Raw genomic sequence first — 17,053 nt, 5'->3', positions numbered from 1 at the left:
CAAACATCCATCAGACACAGACACACACCTGCAATTTTGGTTAAAGTTTCACACATTTTTTAGTGAAAAAAATTGATTTGGAGACATCTTTGTTTTGCTTGATTTTATTTTTTGTTACTTGTAACAAAAATAACAAAATTACCACCAAACTTTATATTTTGGTCCACCTCATTTTGTAATTTTTAAATATTAAATGATTGATAATTTGATCCGTTACTCAGTACTCGAGTAGACTTTTTACCAAATGTTTTTTTACTCTTACTTGAGTCTTGGACGACAACTTTTTACTTTTACTGGAGCAAAAATATGTTGAAATAGTGCTTCTCTTAATTAAGTACAATTTTTGGGGACTCTACCCACCTCTGATTTTCATTTAAATTTGGAGAAATAATAATAAGCGCTTGCAAAGTATTCAGTTTGTTATATGTTTACTTGCTAGAAAAATACTTTCTGTTGGTGTAAAACACAAAAACTCAGGGTTTTCTGCAGTAATGTGACACACATAATTGGTATAAATGCTTTTTAAAGCATTTTAAATGTAAACTCAGGCATTTGTGACCATAGAAACGTTTTTTCCTTTTTTATTTTTAGTTCCTCTGTTCTGTATGTCCCACAGGGAAAAAGGTCGAGATTAAATCATTTCCTCTTGGATTGTGATATTTCAGAGGTTGGACTGCACTCAGTTTTTGTTTGGCACATTCAAACAGTCTCTCTGTGAAATTAAAGAATTAAATGTAACATCTGAACATAGAAAGAAAAATATCAAAGCTCTTATCTAAGAAAGTATAGATATAGTATATTTCTCAATGCTTAAAATGTCTAAAAAAAAACTAAAGTTATGAATCATTTTCAGTTTATCAGTTTATTTTCCCAAAACATTGTAACCAAAAGAGCTGTCTGCAAAACAAGGACACTTAGTTGAATAAAAAACTTTAAAAATATATGAGAATCAAACACCGTTTTTAAACCCTAAACAGGATTTTGGATGTTTCTCCCAGAATAGTTGTCACTGAATTATGGACCTGAATGTATTAATGTACAAATTAATAGCCGTAGAGCGAAAGCGAAAACTGAATAATTGATGGTTCTCATCAGGTTCTCATACAGAGAATATTTTATTTTATGTTTTTTTCTGGTGCTTGTGTTTCCTCTCATGCCGCCCAGGGCTACCGCCCATCTTATAAAACCCCACTGGGTTCTGTGATTCCACAAAAAATAATTACTTAAAGCAATAAAAAAAGGGAATTTTATTATTGAAAAAAATACAACTGTCCAGCTCTATTAATATATAAAAACATGTTATTTTATTGTAAAATTAAACAATCACAGCTTTGTTTTATTTTCATGTTGAAGAAAAGCGTCAAACTTGTACAAAAGGGGCAAAAATATTCTTTCCTATCGAGTCATTTTTAAAAAATAGGAGCAAAAATAATGAGCCCTCCTTAAAAAATAAAGCTCATACATTGGAGGATTAAAATGTAGTGAAACAGGAAAATTTGTCTATTAAGAAAATTAAATTCAATGTATGAATTTCATTAAAATAAATAAAAGAACACTTACAAATAATTACTTCCTTTTTCTTATAAATATGTTTGTTACCAAGAGTCACCCTGATGGGGCAATAAGCCGTTTCTTCAAACTTAGTAACAAAAATGTTTTTATTTTATAGAGCAAATAGAGTAAAATCTTTACAGTTGAGAATGTAAATAATAGAAAAACTGAGCTGCTGCATATTAGTTTGTGTTTGGTAAACAGTAGTCCTTCATTGAACTTTAAAGTTGCTGACAAATTAGTTTTTTTTAAATTAAGCACAAAACAACATGGTGTCAAAGTATTTAAACACAGCCAAAAACATGTATATCTCAGCAGAGCACGATCTGAGTTAAATTATTAAAAAATAAAAATATTTATTTCTAATAGCCTACTACTTTATCATATATGACCAGGATTGTAAAAGAGTGCGCCGTCTTTTCATTTTGGGTTTTTAATGGATAAATTAGATTGTTAAAGATAAAGCTGCAGTAAAAAAAAAAACATTTACAGTTCGCTGTGACATCAATTCATTAAGATGACATATTTTCTTTGGTCAGTTTTCAGTCTGCCATCCTTCATTCTTCCAATTAACATCAAATTACATAATAAAGAATGATTGTTGTAATTAGGAGTGCTGAAAACATTTACTGTTAATATCTGCTCAAACACTATGAGAAACAGTTTTAAAGCAAATGTTCTCAGACATTTTATAACTACCTGTAGCTCAGCTAGCTGCGCTGCACTGCTAATGCTAGCTGGTACATAAACAGGAATAAGTAACGTATCTTGTTGTTTTTATCCATCTTTATTACAGAGTTTACAACATTTGTATTAGCTTCAACTAGAACAACATCTTCTTTGCTGCTGAGTTTCTGTCTGAATAGCTATATTTTTAAGCTAATGCTAAAGCGTTATTGTTAGCTGGATTTCTCTTGAAATTAAAATCAGATTTCCCTGTAGCTACAGCCAACTACATCCATGTTTCAAACTTGTAGCTGTTGATTTGAAGTTAAAGGAGCTCAAGGTAGGTTAGCTTCTTCTTCATTTATGTGATGCAGTAGCGCCGCTACCAGCTAACCAGGCATGATGCCACCACCACCATGGCTGATGTTTCATAGTGGTGTTTGAAAACCTCATAGGACTTTTCTAATTGTTCTTTTTATTATCTATTCATTTTATTAGGACAGTGCACATTAATTAACTTTACCTCGATTTACAGCAATTTAAATATGCAGGAATTAGCACAGCAGCTAAATTTCATCCTTTGAAATGTAGTGGCTGTAATTACAAAAAAAAACTGATTAAAAATAGTAAAACACAAATGCATAATATTATTGTGATAAAAAAAAATCTGTGTTTTGAATAAAACTGTAATCTGACATATTTGCTATCAGATTTCTGTGCAGAGAAACTAACCTGTATATTAGAAATTCATAAAAAGTGTGTGATAACGATACACACTGAGACTGAGGTATCCAAATATTAGTGAGAGGTACATTACTGTGTTTCAATCTGTTAAAAATACAAAGTTAATATGGCATTAACTTAAAGGAGACCTATTATACAAAATTCACTTTTTGCACATTTTTATACTTCCATTTGGGTCACAACTGCTTCTAAAAACAGACATTTGTTTTGGCTGTAAGTTAATGTTAAAAAACGAGTCGTTTTAAAAACCTTACGAATGTTGAGTTACAATAGATGGGAACTGCGCCGTTACCTAGCAACCCCAACGAATCCCAGCTTGTCACCTAGCAACCCAAGCTGAGCTCAAGTTGGTCAGCTGGTTTTGCCACTATATGTGCTGTACAATGGCTGCTGGAAAAGCGTTTTTATTCCTTCATTTGGGTCTCTATTGTTTCCAAAAACAGCTCGAGCAATTAAAAAAAAAAAAAAAAAAGTTTTTTGGCAATAAGTTAATATATTTTGGTGTTTGGAAAATGAGACATTGCAAAAACCTTCCTAATGTAAAGTCGCAAATTAGAAGCCACCTGCCTGTTACCTAGCAACCTCAGCGAAGCCCATGTCGTTACTTAGAAACCCAAATGGTCCAGGACATCTTGGTCAGCTGGTTTTATTGCTGTATGCGCTGTACAATGGCTGCTGAAATAAAACAAGTGTTTTGTTAACGAGTTACTATCCAGAAACCACTTGTTGCCTTTTTGTTGGTTATGCACGAGGCCACACTAATGCTTTTCAAAGCTCTACAGTTGTATAATTGCGCATCTTTTTGCAGCCATCTTCACATGCGATTGTAAACATTGGGTTGGCGGATCTGACCAGACTAAAATCTCATTATCTAAGAATGATTTTTGCAAAAAAAAAAAAATGTAGTGAACAAGTTTAGACCAATCTTAACCTGTTCATTGAAGCATAATAGGTGACCTTCCACTGTATCTCAGTGTCATGACATATTTACATTCTCGTACTCCCCATGGTCTGAGTCCTCCAGCTCAATGCCCGGCACAAGGCTGTAGTACTCAGTGGACTGAGTCAGGTAGGCCTTCTCCCTGTCTGCCGAGTCTTTCATCACTTCTGTCACGCTGACCGTGTCCAGCTCCGTCTTGCTGGCCCCATCGGGCTCCTGGGGGCCCTCCCTTCCCTCTGAGGAGCCGGGAAGAGACTCTGCTGAGCTGAGCTTGATCTCCACCTCCTCGTAGATGTCCCTGGTGCTGCCCAGGAGACCCGAAGCCGGCCGGAGCAGCAGCTGGTTCTTCAGGATCCCCTCCTTCCCGCAGTCGGCAGCTCTGCTCGGCTCGGCGCCTGGATCCTGCTGCTTGGTGTGGTGTTTGCGGTTGCTGCAGCCAAAGTTGGGGGGCCTCTTTTTGGAGGAGCTGAAAGTGAGCGTTTCCTTTTTCTTCCTCTTCCTCCCACAGCACCAGCAGAGCAGCAAGGCGGAGAGGATGAGGAGAGGCAGGACGATGAAGAGCGCCGTAAGGCCGGCCAGGCGACAGATGTCGCTGATGCTTACCGACCACACCGTTCTGCCGGCGAGGTGTGGAGGAAAGAAGCACGTCAGGTTCCCCACGAGGTCCTCCAGCCGGTCCGTCCTGTTGGCCTGGCTGCCGGCCTCCAACCCTTCCAGGAACAAACAGGAGCATTCCCACTGGTTCCCATCCAGCCCCAGTTTATGAAGACTGGGAATCTGGAATAAATCACCAGGGAGAGAGCGCAGCTGGTTCCCCTGCAGGTCAAGGCTCTGGAGGCGATCAGAGTCCTGAAGGAAGCCTTTGGGAATCTCCTGGAGTTGGTTCTGACTCAGGTCCAGCTCAGTCAGACTGGGCTGGCCCGCCAGGAAGTGCTCTGGCAACTCTCTCAGTTTGTTCCCATTTAGGAAAACTCTCCGCAGTGAAGAAGCTTGCTTTCCGCTGACGTTAATAAGGCTGATGTTGCAGTTGGAGAGATCCAGAGTCTGTACGTTGGTGCCGTTGGTAAACACAGACCAGTGCACCTCACTGAAGGCAGAACCAGAGAAGTTCAAGCAGTAGGCATCAGCAGGAACCTCAGAGGGAAACTGGGACAAGATCTCAGCTGCTGGACAATTGGATCCATGAACTGGACTGGTCTTCAACAGCAAAGCCAGCATCAGGAGATCCCAGCGGAGAACCATCTCTGCAACAAAAATCACAGGGAAAATGAATTCATCAGCTCCTCCTGCAAAAACCACACCAACTATTTTGGGTCTGGTTTCTAGTGCAAATATCTTAGTACTATTGATGCTAGCTAGATGTCAGTTGAAGTTGCAGTATGTAACTTTAATTATTTGTTAAAACTGTCAGCATGTCGTGACAGTATATAATCTGTATAAAGGTTGATCTCCTCCACCTCCTCCCTGAGCTACTATTCCCATCTGAAGAAATGTAACACTCCTGCTCAAAAACAACCAATCAGAGCCAGGAGGAGGATCTTAATGCTGTCAATCAATGCTGCTCAATGTGCAATGGCTGACAAACAACTTAGAGTTGCAGGAAAACCATTATTCCACAGTCAGCTGTGGCCATGCTAACTAGTGTTAGCATACATGGTGAGCCAGCTGTAGCTTACCAGAAAGCAAGGAGCCAGAGTGCAAGAGTGATTGACAGCGCTAAGACCCTCCTCCTAGCTCTGAGTGGTTGTTTCTGATTGTACTTCTGCATTTAGTACTGGGAGCACTTAGAGAAGGTAAAGAGAACATTTTTCTTTTTTTTTTTAAAAATACTGGGCTCATTGGGAGAATTTGGGGAATAAGTATTAGGATCCAACTAGTGCAACAATAATGGATGCAAGCTGCAGTTACAATCTAAAGAAGAAGAAGAAAGCAGAGGAGCTTGATTTTTTATGTCACGACATAATTATCAATTTAGCAAATATGTAAGAACAAAAACATTTTTTTTAAAGTTACAGCTTTTACTAATTGCTAATATTACTAATTCAGCTTTAATATTGTATTAGATTAAAATTAGTTCCAAAAGATTAATAACAGCCGCTTAGACCTTTTTTCCATTGTTGTAGTTTGGCCTCCACTCAACAGAGGGCGCCGCTGGTCATCCTTAAGCGGAGCCAGTTTTAAGACAAACAAAGATGGCGGAGTGCTTGCCAAAGAAGGAAGAAACTGTCCAAACACAGTTTAGTGAGGGACGCAAAATGCTTTTTATTCGGTTGTTTACAAATTTAACAGCCGTTTCTGACCAGTTCATTGACACGGAGTGACAAGTGAAGTCTGCCGTCCTGAACAAATCTCTGTTCATGTAAGTGTTACACATATTTTAATATTTCTTTATCTATTCAGAAGCCTGACAGCTTCCCGCTTTGTTATATCTCATAAATATGTCAAATCTCTTGCTACAGAGAAAACATATTTTCTGTCTTTTTAAGGAAATTGGCTGCTTATCAATCATTAGTCCATCAACAAAAATCAATCAACGTGAGATTAACTTATTAATTGATAACTTGCATCCAAACTTACTATTCTCAAACTCTGAAGTAAGTTTTCAGCAAGATATAGGAGCTCGTTTTAAATGAATTATTCCCTAATTTTGATTAAAAGGTACAAGTTTCATTCATATTATTTCACTAATAACTTGGGAAATAGTCTGCCAGTGAAAGCAATACTTTTAAAAATTAATATTAAGGAATTATTGACTTAAAACAATCTCCTATATCTTACTAAAAAGTTACTTCAGAGTTAGTTTTGTCTTATTTCAAGGGTATTAGGATATTTGCAAAAGAAACTAGACCAGAAATAAGTTATTGGTAATAATTGGTAAGTTATTGTGTTTTTGCAGTGTTTTATCCTCCTGCTTCCTCCTCCAGCCTACTTTCCTCCTGTCGTCCCGCAGACCAAGATGGCGGCTGATATGCTGGAAGACTCAGCAGCTTCTCTGAGGACTCCTGTTTGCTTTGAGGGTTGTAAAAGTTGGCATGGCGACTGGGATCACTGGGGAGCGGCTGCAGGAGAGGAAACAGATGCTCGGGTGAAGGTTTCACTGGTAGATGGGAACTATATCAACAACACAGTTAATTCATCTGCCCTGTCTTGGCAGTTTTTACTTTAAGATGAGAGGTTCTTAAGACACCTAAGCTTGCTTTAAACGTACAAATTCAAACTTTGTACGTCTTGTGCTTCCATTTGGGTTTCTACTGCTTCTAAAAACAGAAAAAAAACACCCTGCTGTTTTTTGGTGTCTGGAAAATGAGCGCTTTCAAAAACCAGCAGAATGTAACATCACAAATCAGCAGGGACTGCTTTGTTACCTAGCAACCTCAGTGAAGCCCAGCCCGTCACCTAGCAACCCACCCTGAGCTCCACGGCATCAGCTGGTTTTACCGCTGTACAATGGCTGCTGGAAAAGACAGGTGTTTTGTTGTTGGCTTGCCATCCAGAAATGGCTTGCTGCATTTTTGTTGGTTGTGCAGAAGGCTCTACTTCTGCTTTTCAAAGATGTATATTTATATAATTGTGCATCTGTTTGCAGACATTTTCACATCCTATTTTCACTGCCTGCATTCATGAAGCCTCTTTTTCAACTCCAACATTATTTTAGCTTGAGATACTAACTAGCTGTTCCAATAAAAACAACATCTTGTCAGTACAAAATGTGGACAGAAGTCTTAAAAACGAATGAAAGAGAGCTATGCTGCCACTGGCGTAGCTCTCTTTGCGCTAATTGTCTTCTAGTTTCTTTACTGATGTTTAAAAAAAACTAACCGCTAAACACTGGCTAACAAAATCTTTGTCCTTAAGTGACTTTAATGTCTCTTTTTGTATTTATTTTAGCTTCTTTCTGCTGTACTAGTTTCTGTGTAGAAATACAGTGCATGAAGACAGATTAGCATAGCTCAACCTCTGCCTTTTTGTCTGCTAACTCAAGCTCTAATCTCTCTAACATCCAGATACTTGCTTCTTCGGCTGATAAATCACATGTTTGCCGGGTCGGCCGGTTCAGCTTGCATGTCAGCCACAGCTGGACCAATAAATCCCAGACTCCCTGCAGATGTAGCCAGCAAATAATTAATAGGAGATTGCAGCAAGAAACGTCAATTTAGGTTTTTTCAGCAACAGCCTGAAAGCACGTAAAGTTTTTCTACAAAGACCTTCACTTCCTGCCTTTGTTAAAGAGCCTCACTGAACCTGCTGATATTCTCAGAAGCGGCCTATTTTTGCCTTTTTTATGTGGCATCTCTTGGCTTTGCATTGAATTAAGAAAGTAAAGGTCAGAACGTGGGAAACTGAAAAACTTTACAGCGGTTCTACATCAAAGTTTTGCTTTCTTCAGCAACATGACTGACCTTTAGAGATAAAAGTAACAAAAAACATGCCATTCTTTGTTTACCGATAACTTTAGCCATTATCTTTATCTGTAAGGCCTACAGATTGGGGTCTACTTCTGACTCCTCTTTTCTGGTCTGCAAGTTCTAAAAATGCTAATTTTTGGAGGAACAATTGATTTCTATGTTAACTTTTTATAATTGAAAGTTCTTTCTAAAGGAGCACATTGCAAAAACGAAAAATCTTACCAGATATTTTTGGTCTAATTTTTAGTGAAAAATTATCTTACTACATTTGAAATTAGACAAAACTAATTTATAAGTAACTTTTCAGCATTAAATATTAACTTGTTTTAAGTCAATAATTTCTTAATATTATGAAAAAGTACTAGTTCAGTGACAAATTATTTAACTTATTTCCATTTTTTCATGTTATAAATCAAATAATCTGCCAGTGGAAGTTATTTAACTTTGAAATGTTAAAATTTTGCTTTGAATTATACTTTTCTATCAATATTATGTTTGATTAGGGTCCCCAAGAGCAGATATATATATGATTAATTTTTCTCAGTTTGCTGCTACTTCAAAGTTAAAATTAATTACCATCATGTTTGTACAATGTAAGCTAATTAGAAATGATGCTAATGGTAGCATAATTAGCATAACTTCTGCTATCATTTAGCACTTGGATTTGCTCAGGAATGATGAAGCATTTATTGTTGACATGTTGTTATATGGGGGCCCCAAGTGAAAATCTGCTCAGGGTCCCAAAAAGGTTTTGACCGGCCCTGTTGTTCCTCCTCCTTCATGCTGTCTGACAGGTTCTATTTCAGGGGTTTCTTAATTCTGCAGGTCAGGACGTTTTCAGGCCTGAGTTGGTGAGTAAAACTGAAAAAGTAGAGCTGATCCCCTGTGATTAATTCTTAAAGAAACAGAAGCGTCTTGGTCATTATTTGAGAAACTGAATGTTCTCTGTGTTCAGTTACAGGAGGCCGTCTTGCATCATCACTGTTCAAACAAACAGCCTTTCCTGCTTCCTGTTTGCTTCACACATGAGTTATTCAGGGTGGCAGGCCTTGTTTATGTTCCCCACAGTCAGGCTGAGGCAGCCCCGCTCTGCACCTCAGGTCACCAGTAATTAGCTTATTTATGTCTCCAAATCATCGGCTTCTGCCAACTGTTTTCATCCGACTGTCTCCCAAAGCAGAAGTAACATTTAAGGTGACAGGAAATGGGTGTAATCATGTTATTTATTTGTGTTATTCTTTTCATTTTGGTGTTAAAAATACCACAGTTTGAACCTAAATTTATATTTTAGTCAATCTGATGTCATTTGAAAATATTAAATCAGATTTTGTGACTATATGGAAGAGGTGACTTTAGTCCCTGAATTTAAAATTTTTTCAGAATTGTGACTTGGACTTCAAAATTCAGACTTGACTTTTTTTCCTCAAAATGCAAACATTAATCTAAGAAATCTGACTATAAGCTCAGAGTTTTGACTTTAATCTCAAAATTCAGACTCTAGTGTAAGAATTAAGATTTTTTTTCCTCAGAATTCTGACTTTAATTTCTAATTCTAATTTTTTTCCCCTCTCAAATCAAAATTGTTGAAATTGTCTATGCACTGTCAGACAAATGTAGTCCTAAAACTCAATACATTTGTAGATTAGAGATATTTTGAGATATATATAAATATAACATGGTGCTTAGGCAGGCTGCAGTAAATCAATTATCTGCATAATAATTTAAAGCTCAATAATTCCCATTTGCATGATTTATGGACTTTCTCTCTCTACCAAAAACTGAATGATAAAAGTCTGCTCTTTTTTAAAGATAATTTTGTTTACAGAGGCTTTGAAATATATTTTACTGGTTCTTACTTTTGTTTTATTTATTTTGGATATTTAAAATGTTTTCCAGTTCCAGTCTTGGTCTTTGAGAATGCGTTTACCATTATTCTACTTGGAAATGGTCTCAAAACAACAATTTATCCTGCTCCTTCTGGGACTTTTACCATGAGTTTCATTACAGGTTGAGATTCAGTTTGGGTTTTTTTTGGAGTTTGGTGGGTTTTACTTTCTGTCAGTCAGACCTGGCAACCCTGGAAAAGGAGAGACCAGCAGCAGATCATCATCAACCAATGATTACTACTTACTCCATCCTCCTCCCACTGTGTTTGTAACTGGATGAACTTTTACCTGCTTTTATTCAAATTCAGCACCGCTCCGATCCATTTCCTCTGTGGTTATTTGCACGCTGTTAGGTTTTATTTTCAGCTGATTACAATCAGACAGACAGATATGGAACAGGAAAAGTGTTGGCGCCCAGTTGGTTATTTGCTTAAATTTGAAAGTTTTGGTTCAACGCTGGGAAAATACAAAATCTCACCAAGTATTTCTTTCTACTTCCTAATGCAAATGTGTTACTGCACATGAAATAAAACAAAACTACCTTACAAGTAACTTTACAGTAAGATATAGGAGTTTTTTTAAATTAAGTCCTTCATGTTGATGAAAAAGCTCAAGTTGCCCTGGGAGATTCTCACAATAACAAATTTTCCTTTAAATTGTCCAAGAAATTATTGCGATAAATGATAATGTTGTTTTGAAACCATTTTCTAGTAATATAATGGCATTAATAATTCAAGAAAACATTTTTAAAGGCCAGTAAACTTTAAATTAATATGAACGTTTAACACTGAAACTGGAAGACATTAAAAATATCCAAAATAAATAAAACAGAAACAAAAAATAAATTTAATTTTGAAGTCTCTATAAACAAAATGTTCCTTTAAAAAAGGCCTAGTGAGACCAATGAAGACTTTTATCATAGAAAAAGAGAAAAATAATAAATCATGCAAATGGAAATTATTGAGCTCGTTTTAATTTATTATACGTGATTTATTGCACCACACTTCCTTATTTCAAGCATACTAAGATATTTGCTGTGGAAACTGGAGAGAAATAATTGGTAATGTTTTGTGTTTTTGCAGAGAATCGTTCACAGCTCCGTATGAGCGACTCTTAAAACGGTTCAAAAGTCTTTACATTCTTCAGCGAAGATAACCGAGACGTCAAACTCGTTCTGAGTCGGATAAGTGGAGGAAAGGCTGCAGCTGCATCAAACATTCGGAGCGAACACAGAAAACGACGAGCTGATTTCACCGCGGCGAACTGGAATCCGCAGGCTGACCTTCTGGATGTCTGAGAGCGAGGATTTAAATCAGGGTGATCTCACCCTCTAGCAATGTGAGCCGCTGCTTCCTCTTTGGCAGCCGAACGGCCTCTGAATAACAGATCCATGCATCCTCTCATCAGGACGAATCTGGAAAAATCCAAGGCATGTCTCCTGTGCTTCCAATGTCCAAAAGGTTTGAATTTCAAGGCTAAAAACTCATTTTAAGTTGGGAGAAATGGGAGAAAACTTTATTGTAACTGGGCCTGTGGTGAAACAAGTGGGTCTGCATGATATACGGCGTATCGGGGCTACTATAGGGAAGAAAAAAAGGACATTTCTGACAAAATTTTGAGATTAATCTCAGAAATTTTCTTGGAAAAATACAAATTTCTGCGATTGAAAAGTCAAAATATTTCCTAGAACAAATTTCAGAAAAATTGAGATTAATCTGAAAAGATTTCTTGAAAAAACAATATTTCTGAGTTTAAAAAATTAAAAATATTTTGAGGCTCAAAGTTTCCAAAAGTCAAAAATGCCCAACTTTTTTTCATGTTTCTTGTAGCAAATTTCTGAGATTAATAAAAATAATAATAATCAAATGACGCCATGTTTGTAAAAAAAAAAGAAAAAGTAAATTTAAGCCCAAAAAAAATCTCAGAAATTTTCTAGACATAACAAAAATCTCTTAGTTTGAAAAGTCAAAACGTTTGAGATGAATCTCAAAAATTTTCTAGATTATACTTGAACATTTTTTTAAGTTTCAAATGTGAAAATATTTCGACTTTTGAAAAATGTTAAAATTTGCATGTTTTGGCTGTAATTTACTCTTGTTTTTTTCCCCTTTTCTATAATGACCCTTCATAGGGGCGCTGTGCTACAGGGGCGCCAAAATGCAGGTGTGACACTTATTTCTACTCAGCATTTTTGTGCTGATCAACTGTTTTTATGTGTAAATGATGTAATCTATAAATGATGTATACCTATACAGTGCCCACATTCACTTTAGAAGGTAGTTTTCCCCCTCACTGTTAAACTTAAGTCCTAATTACCCATTGTACCTCTGTGCCTCCTAAGATTTGATTTCAGGTCTTTAGCTAACATTATCCTGTAAGTCGGTGAAGAGGTTCTAATGGAAATAACACCAAACTGGTGTGACAGGTGCATAAATCCTCGTAAAATGTCTGTTTATGGCGGTCAGAGTGTGAATAAAAGGTGAGACGTTTTCTTACCTGCTGCCTCCATCAGGTCGCAGCCTCTGAAACGGTAATGATGGCGGCTTCAATCACACCGTCTGTCTCCTCTCTGCATCCCATCGACTCCTCGGTCTGCCGCTCCGTGGGTGTGTCTCCTCCGAGTGGAAAGTGGAAACTCGGCCTCCTTTTCTGAGTGGGACTGCGCGCAGAGGCGGGTTATTTATCTGGGAGGGAGCGCTGATAAGGTTTGTCCGCTAAAAGAGCCTTTACGTCGCGTTTTAATTCATTCTGCTGGTTTGACTCTGGAAGAACTCCGGGCAAAGTTTCCGCAAAGTCAACGGCAGCCTAGTGGTGACGAAGCGCCACCTGGTGGATCAAAACACAACTACAACTGCTTAAATACTGCAAAAGCACAAAATCCTACAAACTATTTTTGTTTAGTTTCTAATGCAAATGTCAAAGCACATGAAACAAGACAAAACTAACTTACAAGTCAATTATATGATGGCCTAACAGGGCTATACAGAGGAGAGGAAAATATCAACCAAAAAATCCCTCTTGAAATTTCTCAATTTTAAAAATTAAAAAATATATATGCTAGAAAAATATCAGAAATTTTTAGATAAAAAAAGTAGGAAAAAAGGGACATTTCAATATCCTCAAATTTGAAAAGTTGTTAAATTTCCTTTAAAAAAGTTTGATATTTTTGACTTTTGAAACTCAATAAATTTCCAACATTTTTTTCTCAAAATGTTCTCAGATTAATCTCAACATTTTGGTGGAAATGTGCTTTGTAATTTTTTTTCTACCTACATGTTTTTTTACATTACAGCAAGATGTAGGAACTGGTTTTAAGTAAACAATTTCTTAATATTGTTTAAAAATAAAGGTGACTAATTCCACTGACAGACTTTTTTCACTCGTAACATGCAAAAGATGTCTTGTTATAAGTAAATATATATATATATATATTCAAATACTAAGATATTTATAAGAAGACACCAATTCAACAAGGTATTCTTGTCTCACATTTATGAGATTAATCTCAAAACTTCTGATTTTTTCTAGCAAATGTATGATTTTTCAAACTCAGAAATAACAAAAAAATGTTTTCCAAATTTGATTTAATTTGTATATAATCTAAGGTGTAGATGTACTTTAAATATAAAAATTAAAGGTGCAAGGAAACTTTTGGCAAGGCACTGAAAATGTTACATGTGAAAAATCGCTAAAGGTGAGGTTAATTATGTAAAGATAAAATGTTCTACTTTATCTTCACCGAAGGCGAATCAAATGGAAATTTACCGCTAATCAACGGTTCAGAGAAGGAATCGATGCCCATATTTGGGCACAGACGCTCAGCGTCTCTGGCTTTAAACGTTTCAGCCACCAGATGGCGCCATCCGCTAAACTGGCTGATTTGGTCTAAATATTGCACACATACTTTAAAGTATTCAACCTGGCAGATGTGATACTGATTGTGACAAAATCCATAAAAATCAACAAATACAGTTTTTATTTATGTGTAAAAGACAAAAGAATGTTTATACAGTCTATACAACGATCAGTGATAATGAGACACTTCTGTTCTGATCTGCTACAAAATTAGTGTAAACATTTCCTCGTCTTTATGTAAATGTAAAGAGTCCAGAGAGTTTACTGTAAACAGCTCCCACCTTTAACTGACTGTATATAAAACACATTAAAGGCAACCTACTAAAACAATGAGGAGACATACAACTTTAGAAACAAAGCTTTCTTTAGAGTAAGTTTGTTTTGCTCTGCACATTTTATTTCTTTTCAGTTTAAAGAGAATTTCTGTATATTCACTCAGACACTAGGGGGCAGCGATGAGTCCCGGTGCAGTTTCAGTTTTGGAAACAAGCAGTGTTGTAAAACATCTAAAACGTTACAACTTGGATGCTAATTCAGAAATGCATGTGGGCCATTGTGGAAAGAAAGGAGGAAATTTCCACCCAAACAAATATTCAACATTTTCTAGAAAGAATTAGGAAATTTCTGGGTTTCAAAAGTTAATTATTTTTCTAGAAAAACTAAAAAAAAATTGAGATTAATTTCAAAAATGTTCTAGAAAAAAACTTGAACATTTGAGTTTGGAAATTCAAAAATTTCCTAGAAGAAAATACAGAGCTTTTGAAAAAAATCTCTGACATTTTTGAGGACAAACTGGGAAGTTTATGAGTTTGAAAAGTTAAAAATTCTAGAAAAAAAAAACTCTGAAATTTTTAGATTAATGTTAGAAAATTTCTAGAAAAAAACATGGACAATTTTGAGTATTCAAACTCAGAAATTTCATAGAAAAAGCTGAAATTTCAAGCTTAATCTAATAAATTTGATAGAAAAAACATTTCTGAGTTTGAAATGTCAGAAATATGCTAGAAAATCCTCTGAAATTTTCCAGAAAAAAATCAGAAACTTGAAATTGAAAATTTGAATATTTTCAACATTTGAAACTCAGATATTCCAAATTTTTTGTAGAAAATTTACTAAAATAATCTAAAAAATTATTTTATATTTTTCTAGCAAATTTTCAACATTTCAAACTCAAATTTTCTTGGAAAAACAAGTAAATTTCTGAGTTTGTTTTTTCTTGTAAATTTTTGACGTTTTTTAGTTTTTTGGTAGAAATTTCCTCCTCCTCCTTTTTTCTACATAGGAGGGTTTAATGTGCCTTTGTAGAAATGTCACTTTAAATGTGTAAGGGTTTAAATCCAACTAAGCGTCTCTTTTTATAGACCAACCAGAAACTAGAAGATCTGCAAAGGATTGTAAAAAAAAAAAAAAAAAAAAAAACCCAGGACTTTTACAAATTCCCAACTAAAAATTCAATACGTTTCCAGATTTCCACAGTTTTTTCAAATCACTTTTTTTTTCACTTCTGCATATTCTGACAAACATTTAACATGATGCTGAGTTTGGCTTTCATTTAAAATTTCACTGCTCTTCTTGACATCAGCAACATTTTGGATCGGCTCTGTTTGTTTATCTTTTGAACTCCGACATGTCAGATCTGGACTCGATCATTTCCAATGTAAAGTCTTTAAATCACAGTTTGTTATCTGTGATATGTTTATTTTCCCTGTAAAAAAATCCCCCAAAGTTGGACTAACAATTCTCTGGCATTTATTTTTGGAAAAAGTTTAAGAAGCACAGATCCCATTTAAAACCGCCTTCAGAAGAAGTGAAGTGGCCCATTTTAATTTTTGAGTCTGTCATTATCTGTAATTTCTGTCTGGTTCGATGCGGTTAAGTAAAAATAATAATCATTTTCCTGACGTATTGAGGTTTTCTATCGTATTCTATCTTTTCACAGACTTTTCAAATCTCTATAGAAATTCTGAAATACCCAAAATAAACGTGGCAAGTTTGTTTATCCATGTTTGTGTTCCTAATGCTGATCAGGTCTCACCATATTTGGCTTCATTATAATTGCTCTAAAAATGTTGAAGCAAGTGTTTATTACTTTGTTTTTAGTTTCCTAGTTTATTCTTGTCTTCAGTTTCTTGTGTTTTTGTATTTATCTCTCTTACATAACTTTGTTTCTGTGTTTATTTTTAATTTTCACTCAGTATATGTTTGCCTTCTCTCACAAGCCGTGTTTCCGTTAATGTTTTTAAATTTTGAATTAGAAAAGGTTGATGGAAATGCTAAAATTTGAAATAACTTCTTAAATTTTGCAGAAAAGCGTTTTTTCCCTCTTGCTTGCAGTGGTTTGTGGCTTTTCCAAAAGAAAAAACAAACACATGAGCTAAATAAGTAGTGAATGCTCCCATCCACTGATTGGTCCGGGCCTTACCAGAGGCACGAAACTGGAAAATTTCTTGTTTTAATTTTCCAACTCAGGGGGGGAAGTTAACTCTGCTTTCTGTTTATTACAGCCATACGTAGCGTCAAAATCTGACAAAATTACGCGTTACGTAGCCTTGTAGATTCGCTCCAAACCAGCAGATGAAAACGTGACTAATTCGCTTTTTTAACCACTTTTTTTTTTTTTTTTTTTTGCAAAATCTTAAAGGAGCAGTAATATGTGTTTTCCAGGCACATGGTGCCATTTTATGACACAATAAAGAAACTTTGTTACCTCCAGTTTAGTCCAGAACAACCAAATGCCTTGAAATTGGGCCTCTGTCTCTTTAAGAAGCTCCTGCTCTTTCTGAAACTCCGCCTTCAGGAAGTCTTCACAACATGGCTCCTCTATTAACCCTTTAGCAACGTTTTACTGAGAAGTAGCTCATATGATGAGCTCAGCAGATGTGCAGTTCCACCAGGTGTTCGCTAATTGCTGCTGGCTAGTCTGAAGGAGCTGAGAGGGGGAGGAGCTGCGTCTCGAAGGCGGAGCTAGGTCCACCCAGGTGTTTTGCACAGCTGAATGGTTGAGG

General features: G+C 36.0%; 1 protein-coding gene across 2 annotated transcripts; it reads right to left on the bottom strand.

Moving 5' to 3' along the window:
* Positions 1-1,223: 1,223 nt before the first annotated feature.
* Positions 1,224-13,013, bottom strand: LOC106928618 (uncharacterized). Of its 2 annotated transcripts, XM_015004990.2 has the most exons (3): positions 12,690-13,013; positions 6,831-6,960; positions 1,224-5,145 (listed from the first exon to the last, which is right to left on the bottom strand). In XM_015004990.2, the coding sequence occupies exon 3, from the start codon at positions 5,141-5,143 to the stop codon at positions 3,938-3,940; it is 1,206 nt and encodes a 401-aa protein (XP_014860476.2). In that variant the 5' UTR covers positions 5,144-5,145; positions 6,831-6,960; positions 12,690-13,013; the 3' UTR covers positions 1,224-3,937. The 2 variants fall into 2 exon arrangements, with proteins under 2 accessions (XP_014860476.2, XP_087870809.1); XM_088014683.1 differs by having other exon boundaries at positions 1,224-6,960.
* Positions 13,014-17,053: the final 4,040 nt, after the last annotated feature.

This window comes from Poecilia mexicana, unplaced genomic scaffold (assembly GCF_051168715.1).
Source record: "Poecilia mexicana isolate PSO_F unplaced genomic scaffold, ASM5116871v1 scaffold_17, whole genome shotgun sequence".
Classification (NCBI taxonomy): Eukaryota; Metazoa; Chordata; class Actinopteri; order Cyprinodontiformes; family Poeciliidae; genus Poecilia; species Poecilia mexicana.
Note: the sequence above shows the minus strand (reverse complement) of the source record. Positions and strands in the feature narration are given on the sequence as shown.